Source organism: Cajanus cajan, chromosome 1, assembly GCF_000230855.2.
Source record: "Cajanus cajan strain Asha chromosome 1, NIPB_CcT2T_4, whole genome shotgun sequence".
NCBI lineage: Eukaryota > Viridiplantae > Streptophyta > Magnoliopsida > Fabales > Fabaceae > Cajanus > Cajanus cajan.
The window spans coordinates 87,276,965-87,288,413 of record NC_138517.1 but is presented as its reverse complement, the minus strand read 5'-3'; the positions used below and the strand labels follow the sequence as shown (position 1 = coordinate 87,288,413).

The 11,449-nt window shown below is 34.3% G+C and overlaps 1 protein-coding gene across 1 annotated transcript; it reads right to left on the bottom strand.

Annotated features, from left to right (window-relative positions):
- Positions 1-1,105: 1,105 nt before the first annotated feature.
- ERF11 (ERF domain protein 11) lies at positions 1,106-2,192 on the bottom strand. Its single transcript, XM_020375315.3, has one exon. It carries the CDS (start codon positions 2,112-2,114, stop codon positions 1,467-1,469), a length of 648 nt encoding a protein of 215 aa, XP_020230904.1. The 5' UTR covers positions 2,115-2,192; the 3' UTR covers positions 1,106-1,466.
- Positions 2,193-11,449: the final 9,257 nt, after the last annotated feature.

Here is an 11,449-nt window from a genome sequence, read left to right as displayed (position 1 = left end):
GTTTCGTGGAGATTAATAGGTTCAGTTGCAACAATTGTTATCGGAGGACAATTAATGTGTTAATTTTCTAGCTAGGTTAGAATCAAATTCTAATTCTGTATATTTGAAGTTGGACTCACCACCACTCATTTAAAAACCGTTTCTTTTAGTTGATGTTATGAGAAGGTAATTTATGCGCGCGGTTGTAATTTTTTTTTTTATTTAATTATCATCATTTACAACAACAAAAATGAGAGTATAACCTTATGATTAAAAAAATATGATAAATTTATTTAGTAAAAGATAATGGGACACTAAAGTTAGAATCTGTATCATCTCAGTTGATCTTAACCAAGTTATATTGAGAAAAACATATAAATTACTTGATGATGGAGAAGAAGGCATATTTTTTGAAAATCATTTATAAGAAAAAAACTTCTTAATTCCTCTAGCATGTAAGATTTTCTATATTATTAACTCAAATTTTTACTACGGAAAATGTAAGAAAAAACTTCTCACATGGTTAACAAGATTCAAATAATAAGAATAAAAATGACTAGTAGATAATTAGACTTAACTAACACCCGACAACAGAAACAGAAAAACAAGATATAAGTACAGCAGATAATATAATGTGAAAGAAATATTAATAAAATATTTTTAAAAGAAAAAAAAAGGGTCCATAAATCATTACCCAAAAGAGGATAAAATTGCGTTAATCCCGCGGATAAAGAAGAAGAGTAAGTTTCGTGTATAATATGTTTTTTTTATAAAATGTATATTTTAATAAGTTAAAGGTGAGAAGGCAAAGCTTGATCCATTATTTGAATGAATATGAAATTGATTTTGATGATTTTAATTTGCAAGCTTATCTCCCGAATCCCGATGAATTAAAGTGAATTGGCAAGTACTTAATTGTTTTGAGTAATTTGGAAGATGCGAGCGAAATGAGAGTGTGGGACGGTGCCACCTGTCGTATAGCCATATACCCCTCGCACCAATGGACGCTGGAGTCACCTTCAAGAGCCACCTGTCACGTGGCGGTGGGTCAATCAATCCACCACTACCTTCTCTTTCCACGCCCTTCCCAAACACTTTCCATCACCCACATTCACACAATCAAAAATATTGCAAACTTTCAGAGTTATATAATTTCATTAAACCAAATTATGGCTGCAAACCAAAAACATTACACCTTACATATATAATTTAATATTTGATATGAAAAACAAATAAAAACAGGACAACAGTTTTTCCTGATTTATGGAACAACAGCTTGAAACCACCGGTACCGGTGGTTGGTGGTTTCACTGTCGCAAAAAATAGAGACAACCGCCTACGTATTCACATACTATATCCCTTCTTCCATCGTGTTATTTTTCGTTATCGTTATCGGACGCTGCTATTTTCTCTACTTCTAAAAACTAAAGAGAAATTCGTAATCCGAAAATTAGAAGAAAAAAAAATGAAAAAAAATATCTCGAGGATCATGCGATCTCTTGGGGAGGAGGGTGGTTAAGGTCGAGATCCAAGATTCTAGAACCCGCGACCTTAACATCGCCTTCATTGTGGTTCAGATCGATCACGGAGGACGAGTCCGAGTCGCTCGCCGCCGCCGGATGCTGATTGTAACCGAAAGCAAAGCCGCGGGGAGCGCCCATGCCGGCGCGTAGGACGGCGTCGAAGTAGAAGACCTGGTTCGAGGGAGGCACCGTGCCGGGGAAAACGGCGGCGATGGGCGGGAATTGGTGGTGGAAGGGGAAACGCGCGGAGGCGGGGGCGAGATTGAGGTCGAGCGGCGGGGAGGAATCGGCGGCGACGTCGCGGTCGCGGCTGGAGGACTCGACGGTGCTGCTCTGGCTAGGGCTCTGGTTCTTGAGATTATCGGAGGGGAGAGGGAAGTTGGTCTTGGCCTTGGGACCGCGGAACTCACGTGCGGCGGCGTCGTAGGCACGCGCCGCCTCCTCGGCCGTGTCGAAGGTGCCGAGCCAGACGCGGCTCTTCTTACCGGGATCTCTGATCTCGGCGGCGTATCTCCCCCACGGCCTCTTCCTGACTCCGCGAAAATGCAGCTCCTTGGCCCCGGCGTTGGCGTTGTTGGGCTTAAGAGCTGGCGTCTTATCCCTGGGCGCCATGGCTATTATTATAATTTAATTGAAGTGTTTGTTTGTTGTGCAAGAGGAGAGAGAGAGGGATAGAGTGGGAGGAGCAGGTGGTTGGTTTTTATAGATGAGATGGGATGGGATGTGATGAGATGGGGCATGCATGTTCATGATGATGCATGATGAATGGAAGAGTCAACGATGAATTTGACTGTGGTGTGCAGCTACGTGGCATTTAGGTTGTGGAGACAGCAGACAGAGGAGTTGGTTATCCTACGGCTGCGGTGCTCTTGATGTGGTTCATTTGTCGGAATATGGGTAGCCTTTATTGTTAATTAAAATTAGTGAAATGAGATTGAGATTGAGATTGAGATAGAGATACGTAGAAAAGTTGTCGGCGGAATCTTCTGTCTCGCCGCGTGACTTGATAGTTGGATGAGAATATGTAATTACGCGTCGTGATGAGTGATGAGTGATGAGTGCTGAGTGCTGAGTGCTGAGTGAAGAAGGCAATGACATGGACCTAGACAATCTGCGGCGGCTAATTATTCCATCCCAAGAGAGACACGCATGCGACGTTTATAGGTTAGGTTAGATGCATCATCCATTATAAAATTTCCCACTATCATTCTCTTTCTCATCACCTCCCTATTCTATTATCTTACTTTAAATTAACTTGTTTCCAAATGTGATGCAAATCCAACCAATAAATATTACAACTTTATTTCTTAAGATCCAAATCTAATTTAATTACTCTCCTTCCCCTTCCTTGCTGCTTCCTGCCGCCCACTGCGTACCATCTCGATCCGTATTCTGTGTTATTTTATGCAAGTTTTGAGGAAACCGGATGAAACAATTTTTCATTACCTAAAATTATATATATATATATATATATATATATATATATATATATATTATTCAATCCGTCATTCATTTTAAGTATGTATTATTTTTTTAAGATAATCTTATTAAATTCGGTAATAATTTCATATCAATTAATGATAAGGTAAAAAAAAAATATAAGTTTAAGTTAAATTCATAATTTATTTATTAAGATCGTATTGAAGTCTATCTAACACATGTTATTATGCCATACACAAATATTTAGGTGAGTATGAATGAAAATAAATCAAATCAGACTATATCTTGAAAATCACTTATTTGTAGAGCTATGATAGTAGAAACCACGCTAAGTACCAGTTTTGGCACTAAGTGTCAAAATAACAGAGAGCTGAAAGAGCTATTTGTAACCCCCATACTGAGTGTGGCTCAACCAAAGAGTTCATATTACTCTCTATAAGCCATACACCGAGCGCCTAGCTTGGGGTTGAGCGCCAGTTACTTTGTTGTGTTTTCTTCCTTTTCTATTTGATGAATTCTATTTGTGTAATGTAAATCTTATGCTACTTCTCTCTTGTGATCTATGATTGACAATGACGCGAAATTCTTGTGTTATTCAATATTATTTTTAATGAATATAATCGACGATTATATGATGTGAGATAAGTTGATACGACAATGCATAGAGTCTTGATTTACATGCATCATTTGCATAAATATTTTTAACCGTACAATATGGAATACATCGCCAGGGAAGGTCCCCTTCTGTAAAAGCTTAGGAATTAGTCACTGGGGATAACTCGATTTGTAAGTCCCTGTTTCGCTCATTGTGTGCATAGAATGTATCTTGCGTGGCTTAACTATCCTGACTAGATCCTGATAGTATATTCTTCTAGTGAGAGTACGCAGAGGGTGTGACCCAACATGTATTCCTATACTACTATATGTGTATTGCTAGCGACAATTCATTATGTGATGTTTTATTGGCACCACATGCATCATAATATGTAGTCTGTGTCCATTATATGTGCATTTTAGTATTATATGTTAATTAATTTTATGTCATGGGTGATTGGAGTGTGATATTATTGTTGTTTTGTCTATGATATGTACATATATATGTCTTGTTTGTGTTTGACTATTTGGTGTACATTCCTACACCGTGAGCTAGAGTGAGATGTTTCTCACACCCTTTCTCTTTGTGTTGTTTTTCTTAGTTATTATGCAAGTGATCATCAACATGAAGCTAAGAATGTTGACGATCGATGAAGGTTAGGCTTCAATATTGGGCTTTGCTTTAATAGGACATGTGACATTGGGGTGTAGATAGGATTAGATTAGGATGTTGTTTCTATCAATTTATTTTTGAAAACCTTAATTTTATTTCTTTTGTAATTTCCATCAATTATGTTACTTTATTCAAATTTATGAATGTGGTACTCTATATCCGAATATGCTTAATATTTAATTATTAAGGAACATGTTATTCGAACCTTTTTATTTGTGTTATAGTATGTAGGGTAGAGAGTATCACAACTATGACAAGTGCTTTAAGGCCCACCACAACATTTTTCCTTGTCTACCATTGGGGTAGGTGACCAATCGACCTTTTTTATTTCAAGCCTCTTTGTGCCTTAACAATTGAGGCTAAAGAGTTGAGGATTATTGGAATGATTGACCAATTAACCTCTTAATCCCAAGGCTCTTTGTGCCTTAAGATTTGAGGTTGAAGGGTTGTGTACAACTATAGCAGGTGGCCAACGACCTTTTAATCCCAAGCCTTTTCACCCCTCAACACTTGTGATTGAAGGTTGTGTACTTCAGAGTATCTTTTGTATCTACAATTCACTTTTCATTGCTAAATATAAGGAATTTGTATTTTCTTGTCACTTTTGGGATTTTGTTAAAATATTATTTTATATCTAACATCACTGTAGTATATAAGAAAAAAAATTTGTTAGACATTCAATCATTTTTTTTGGTTTAACAAGGAGTTATAACATTTTCTTATCGAGTCAATTTTTATAGAGATAAAATTGTACATTTGATCACAACTCTATATCTAAGTTAGAGATCCTGAGTATCCACCGCCGATAGCAGTGATTAATCTCCTCGCTACGTTGGACGCACCTCAAAGGGTGGAATAACTGACCCCAAGATTTAACACGGCTACATACACAAGACAAGATTCGAACCCCTGACCTTGCTTAATCGTGGATTAACCCCTACCGCTGAACCAAACGTTTGGGGTTATTCAACATTTTATTTAACACCTATGAAGAAAATATAAATATAATAAATAATATAACGTGACAAGAAAATAAAAATAAAGAGAGTTGGTGGATAATAACGAACTTTTTTTGTATTAAAAATGACTATAATTTAAATATTTTATATAGATATTAAAAATATAAAATGTATACTTTTTTTTATACAATTTTATTAAAATAATTCCACTCTTTTAATAAATAATTATTTTTAATTATAGTGATTGAAAAAATTTATGAATAAATAAATTTAAAAAACGAATATTACATTAAAAACTAAAATTACACGATTTTAAGATGATGGAAATATCAATATCTAAAAACATTATTCAATGAAAAATCCTTATAGGTTTTGGGTAGTATTAATGAACATTGATTAATATACGTTGAATTCATTGTTAGCATAATTATAGGTTTACCTTGTAGAAGTCCTTGTGGCTGCGAGTGGTTTACCATACAAGTGCCAAATAGGAGTAGTTGAAGGTGAGGAGCATGTGTTTAGTGTCAAGTGCGAGGTGAACGGAATTGAAAACGAAGTAAGAACATAGAAACATATGGTCAAAGTTTGTTTGCTATGAAGGGCTATAATTTTCTGTGTTTTCCACCTAGTGAACACGCTAATAAAACTCCACAAAGTAGGAAATAGACAGGGTCCATTAATAAGTGACACAAGGGAGGTCATTATATGCACAGATACCATAGCATAGCATAGGGGCAAGGAGAAATTCACTCGGATCTTGCCGGACCACAAAAATATAAATATATATATAAGAATTGATTTTGATTGATGTGAGCTACCTTATGCTTAGACTTGGGTGTTGCCTCTATTAGGGGAATGAGAACACCATACTTTTACCCAAAGTTTTTATTTTTCAAAGAATGTTTCCTAACTTATGATTTTTATTTTGCTTATAAGGGAAATAAAAAAAAAAATAGAGCCAAAAATATGATGTTTAAATGGACTAAAATTATATAAGAAAAAGTAGAAAAGTTTCTCATAACTCATATAAAGGAATAAATTGGATAGTAAAAATAAATAATTTCAAAAATATTATTATATTAATTAAAAAATTAATCTTTTATTTCATCATTTTCCATTACACAAAACATTTATTTTATACTAAATGAATATCAAAATAAAATTATTTTAATTAATTTGTGATTTGTAATTTAGACAAATATGTTAATCATAATTAGATTTAATATTTAAAAATATAAATATTATGTATTTAACATTTTATTTTCTAAGTGTTGTTTTTCACATTTTTTTTTCTATTGATAGAATGACTCAAATATTAATTTTATGAACTTGACATAAAATCAATTTTGAGAATTTGAATCATTCCATATTTATTTGACTCCTTTCATCATTTGATTACATGAATGCATAAAATTGGTGAATATACTAAAATTTTCCCCACTTTATATAAATAGAGGTGTGAGAATAAGTTAGGTTATATCAAATTTTGAATATATAAGTTATGTATATTTTATAAAATTAAAGTTTAAATATGACCTATTATTTATAAATATAATCTAACCTTTTTAAAAGTCATACCTACTAGGATATTTAAATTAAATTATAAATTCTTATTTAAAATCCAACCTATTCTCCTCTCTACACACACAAAAAAAAAAAAATTAAAAATTGATCATGAGTTCGTAACTCAACTTTCAAGTGCAGCTGTTCTCAAACATTGTTCGGATCCTCATTCTAGTCTTCTAGGCGCCCTCTTGCATGCACTGACAAAAAAAAAACTGCTAAAGTCCTATAAAAATTATAGTAAATTCTAAGTTCACTTGCCCCAAAGATGTTTTATTTCTAAAGTGATACAAACATGCTTGATAAATTAAATGAATACATTTTACACAATTTAACTAATATTCTTAACTAAACTCTTTAAGTTTTTAGGCTATGTTGAAATTGATGAAATGAAATGAAATTTAATTATTAATTTGATAAAGTTTACTTTTAGTAAAAAAATATTAAACATATTATTTTACTAAATTTGGTTTGGCAGTTGGGGTCATTTGACCCTATGTCCAGATCTTTATTGAATTGAGATTCTTATTAAAGAAAAAAGATATTAAAGTAGATACAAGGAAAGCTATTCGTAGTGTTTGAAGAAAAGGGGAAAACTTGCGAAGACACAGTCAAGTGGTCCATTACCAGATATGAAAGAGGAGAATGCTCATGTGAGGTTTGAAAGTTCTTTAAAAGATTAAGAAATTTTTAATAATTAAGTGAAGGACTTAATCTTATAAAAAACATTAATTTTTTTTAAAAATCAAACTCAATTTATATAAAAATATGAAACTTTGGTATTTGGTGTATCGACATAATTTTATTCTTAAAAAACATTTGAATAAATTAAAAATATTTAAATACGATTTTATACTTCAATTTTTAAGTAAAGCAATATGAGAATAAATAGTAATTTTGAGTTTTGACAAAGTGGTTGGAATATGCAGATGATCTGACATTATGTGGGTATGGGTAGTCCCACGCGGCCGCACAACATATTTTATTTATTTATTTATTTAGATTGAGAAAGACAGAGAACATTGTTGAGGAGGCAAAGTTAGGAAAAGTGAGGGGTCCACAGAGGCTAGAAAAATCCACATCTAAATTGAGTTAATTGACGTGAAATTCTTGCGTGTTGTGGCTACAACAATTTCTCTCGCACTTTCTTTGTCCGTACTGTTATTTACTTGGCACGTAGCAGCAGCAGCCATAAAGACATGTCCAACACGTGTCGACAACAGAATATGTGAACATTTCGACTTAGAGAACACGACCCAGTCATTGGTCCCACAACATTCACCATGTGATTAACACGTTCCTTTTCCTATTTATTCTTTATGGGAGTTGTTATAGTATCTTTAAAGATCCATAAATTTTAATATTTTTTTTATATAAATTTATAAAAATTAAAATAAATTAATTTAATTATAAAAAATAATTTAAATTATATTTATAAAATAAAAATAAAATAAAATTATAGAAATTAAAATTATAAAATTTCAATAATGTTATAAAACATTAAAAAAGAAAAAAAAAATAAATGGTAAAAATAAGAAATTATTAAAATTATAATATAAAAATTAAAAAATTTAAGATAAAAGATAAAAATATATTTAAAAAATTATTAAAATTAAAATATAAAAATTTAAAAATTTTAACTGAAAAGACAAAAGATATATTTAAAAAATTATTAAAATTAAACTATTTAAATATATAATAATATTATTACAAATAAAATTAGAATATATAAAATAAAATAAAATAATTAAATAATTTAAAAATTTAAAGAATAAAATATTATAAATATTATTTAAATAAATTATTAAAAATATAAAATATAAAATAAAATTATATTTACAACTGCACTGGTACTTTCCTAAATAATATAGATATTTTAGAATTCTCTTTATTCAGATGAGAGCAACGCTGTTACCCTGCGTTCACATCATCTTTCTTTCTACGGTTTGTGACGTGTTATATTTCAAGTCATTCATTTTTTAATAATATTCTTATTACTAATATTTTTTAGTTTGTTTAAAATTTTTAACTTCAATTTATTATATTTAATTTTTTGTATTCCTTTAAATAATTAAAAGATTATAGAGTAGAGAATTAATAATATACAAAAATCTTAAAACTAATCACTATTATTTAGTTTAACTTTAAGATTTATTTACTGAAATGGGCACCAAAATATGATAAAATAAAAAAAGGATGGAGCAGTTTAGAAGAAAAAGGTTTAGAATGGCTGCAACCTGTGTCAAACGCACACTGCCGTCTGCCGTCCTCATTAAACGTGTTGACGGATGCTTTTGACCTCAAAATTTTCTGAATGTTTCGTCTATAAAAGAATTATCTTATTTTAATATAAATGTTTCTGAATGGTTTTTTTATTCTAAGTAGTACTTTGTAAAATAATTTTTATTCATTTTAAAATAAAAATTAATTTTATTTGATGAGCTGTATTAATTTGAAAGTAATTTTAGAAATATAAAATTATTTTGAAACTATGTTCCTTTATTTATTTTTTCTGCTTTGTGTTTCTAGTGTGGGATTTGATTTTCTTAAATTCTATTCCCATTGTGCTCCTTCAGCCAACAACAATTTCGAGTTGATGAATATTATTGTAAATTTACGACTAAAGCAAACTGTGTATACAATATGAACTTTGACTCAATAATAAATGGAAATTATTTCTTAATTTGTCGTCACTAGGCAATTCTAATTTATAGTCCAAATTTCTTGGGCAACCCGATTGAATGGAACTGACTTAAATATTTTTCACAAGAATAAAAAACACACATTCCCCAATTATTGTGGTAGTGGATTACGAAACTTCTTCACACATGCTTCATACCTAGGAGAAAATAAATATTGTTCCGGTATTGAAGACCGCCGCCGAAGAATCCTTAGCGATACCGAGCTAAAAGAACTTGACAGCAGTCTTGACCTAGAACATTCGATGAGAGTAACCCGCCGCCTTAGACCTAATCATTGCTATATATAACGGTGTGACGTTATAGACATGAATCACACTTATGATCCCATAAATCACGCCCCATTATGGACTCGTAACTCCCGGTATTTATTACCGTTCCCACGGATCGTGGGATCTTATTGATTGTCCGAGTGAGCCAGTTAATCTCCCCATATTTGGGTCCCTCTTGTGTGATCGGCATTTTACCGACCTGCCTCTGATCGGCCAATATGGTCGGCCAATGGGAGACCACCACGGTACATAGCCCTCCATGCTCGAGCACTAAGGTGCAAAGAGCATGTTAGATCGATATTTTACTGACGTGCCTTGGATCGGCCAATATGGTCGGCCAATGGGAGACCACCACGGTACAGAGCCCTCCATGCTCGAGCACTAAGGTGCGAAGAGCATGTTAGATCGGTATTTTACTGGCGTGCCTTGGATCGGCCAATATGGTCGGCCAATGGGAGACCACCACGGTACATAGCCCTACATGCTCGAGCACTAAGGTGCGAAGAGCATGTTAGATCGGTATTTTACTAACGTGCCTTGGATCGGCCAATATGGTCGGCCAATGGGAGACCACCACGGTACATAGCCCTCCATGCTCGAGCACTAAGGTGCGAAGAGCATGTTAGATAGACGCTTTGTTGACCTTTTTCGACCTTAAAGTTCTATTCACACTAAGGTTTTGGGTCGTCTAAATTCTGACCTTAAAGTGCTATTCACACCAAGGTTTTGATCGTATAAATGCCTCCCTTAAGGTGCTCTTCACACCAAGGTTTTTGATCATATAAATTCTGACCTTAAAGTGCTCTTCACGGCAAGGTGGAGATTGTAGAAAATTCCGACCTTAAAGCGCTCTTCACGCCAAGGTGTAGATTGTGCCGACCTTAAAGCGCTCTTCACGCCAAGGTGTAGATTGTTGAACGTGTCTACCTTAAAGCGCTCTTCACGCCAAGGTGTAGACTGTGTCGACCTTAAAGCGCTCTTCACGCCAAGGTGTAGATTGTTGAACGTGTCTACCTTAAAGCGCTCTTCACGCCAAGGTGTAGACTGTGCCGACCTTAAAGCGCTCTTCACGCCAAGGTGTAGATTGTTGAACGTGTCTGCCTTAAAGCGCTCTTCACGCCAAGGTGTAGACTGTGCCGACCTTAAAGCGCTCTTCACGCCAAGGTGTAGATTGTTGAACGTGTCTACCTTAAAGCGCTCTTCACGCCAAGGTGTAGACTGTGCCGACCTTAAAGCGCTCTTCACGCCAAGGTGTAGATTGTTGAACGTATCTGCCTTAAAGCGCTCTTCACGACAAGGTGTAGATTGTGCCGACCTTAAAGCACTCTTCACGCCAAGGTGTAGATTGTTGAACGTGTCTGCCTTAAAGCGCTCTTCACGCCAAGGTGTAGACTGTGCCGACCTTAAAGCGCTCTTCACGCCAAGGTGTAGATTGTTGAACGTGTCTACCTTAAAGCGCTCTTCACGCCAAGGTGTAGACTGTGCCGACCTTAAAGCACTCTTCACGCCAAGGTGTAGATTGTTGAACGTGTCTACCTTAAAGCGCTCTTCACGCCAAGGTGTAGACTGTGCCGACCTTAAAGCGCTCTTCACGCCAAGGTGTAGATTGTGCCGACCTTAAAGCGCTCTTCACGCCAAGGTGTAGATTGTTGAACGTGTCTACCTTAAAGCGCTCTTCACGCCAAGGTGTAGACTGTGCCGACCTTAAAGCACTCTTCACGCCAAGGTGTAGATTGTTGAACGTGTC

Coding starts and splice junctions, on each gene's coding strand:
- ERF11 (XM_020375315.3), bottom strand. CDS start 2,114: ATGGCGCCCAGGGATAAGACGCCAGCTCTTAAGCCCAACAACGCCAAC.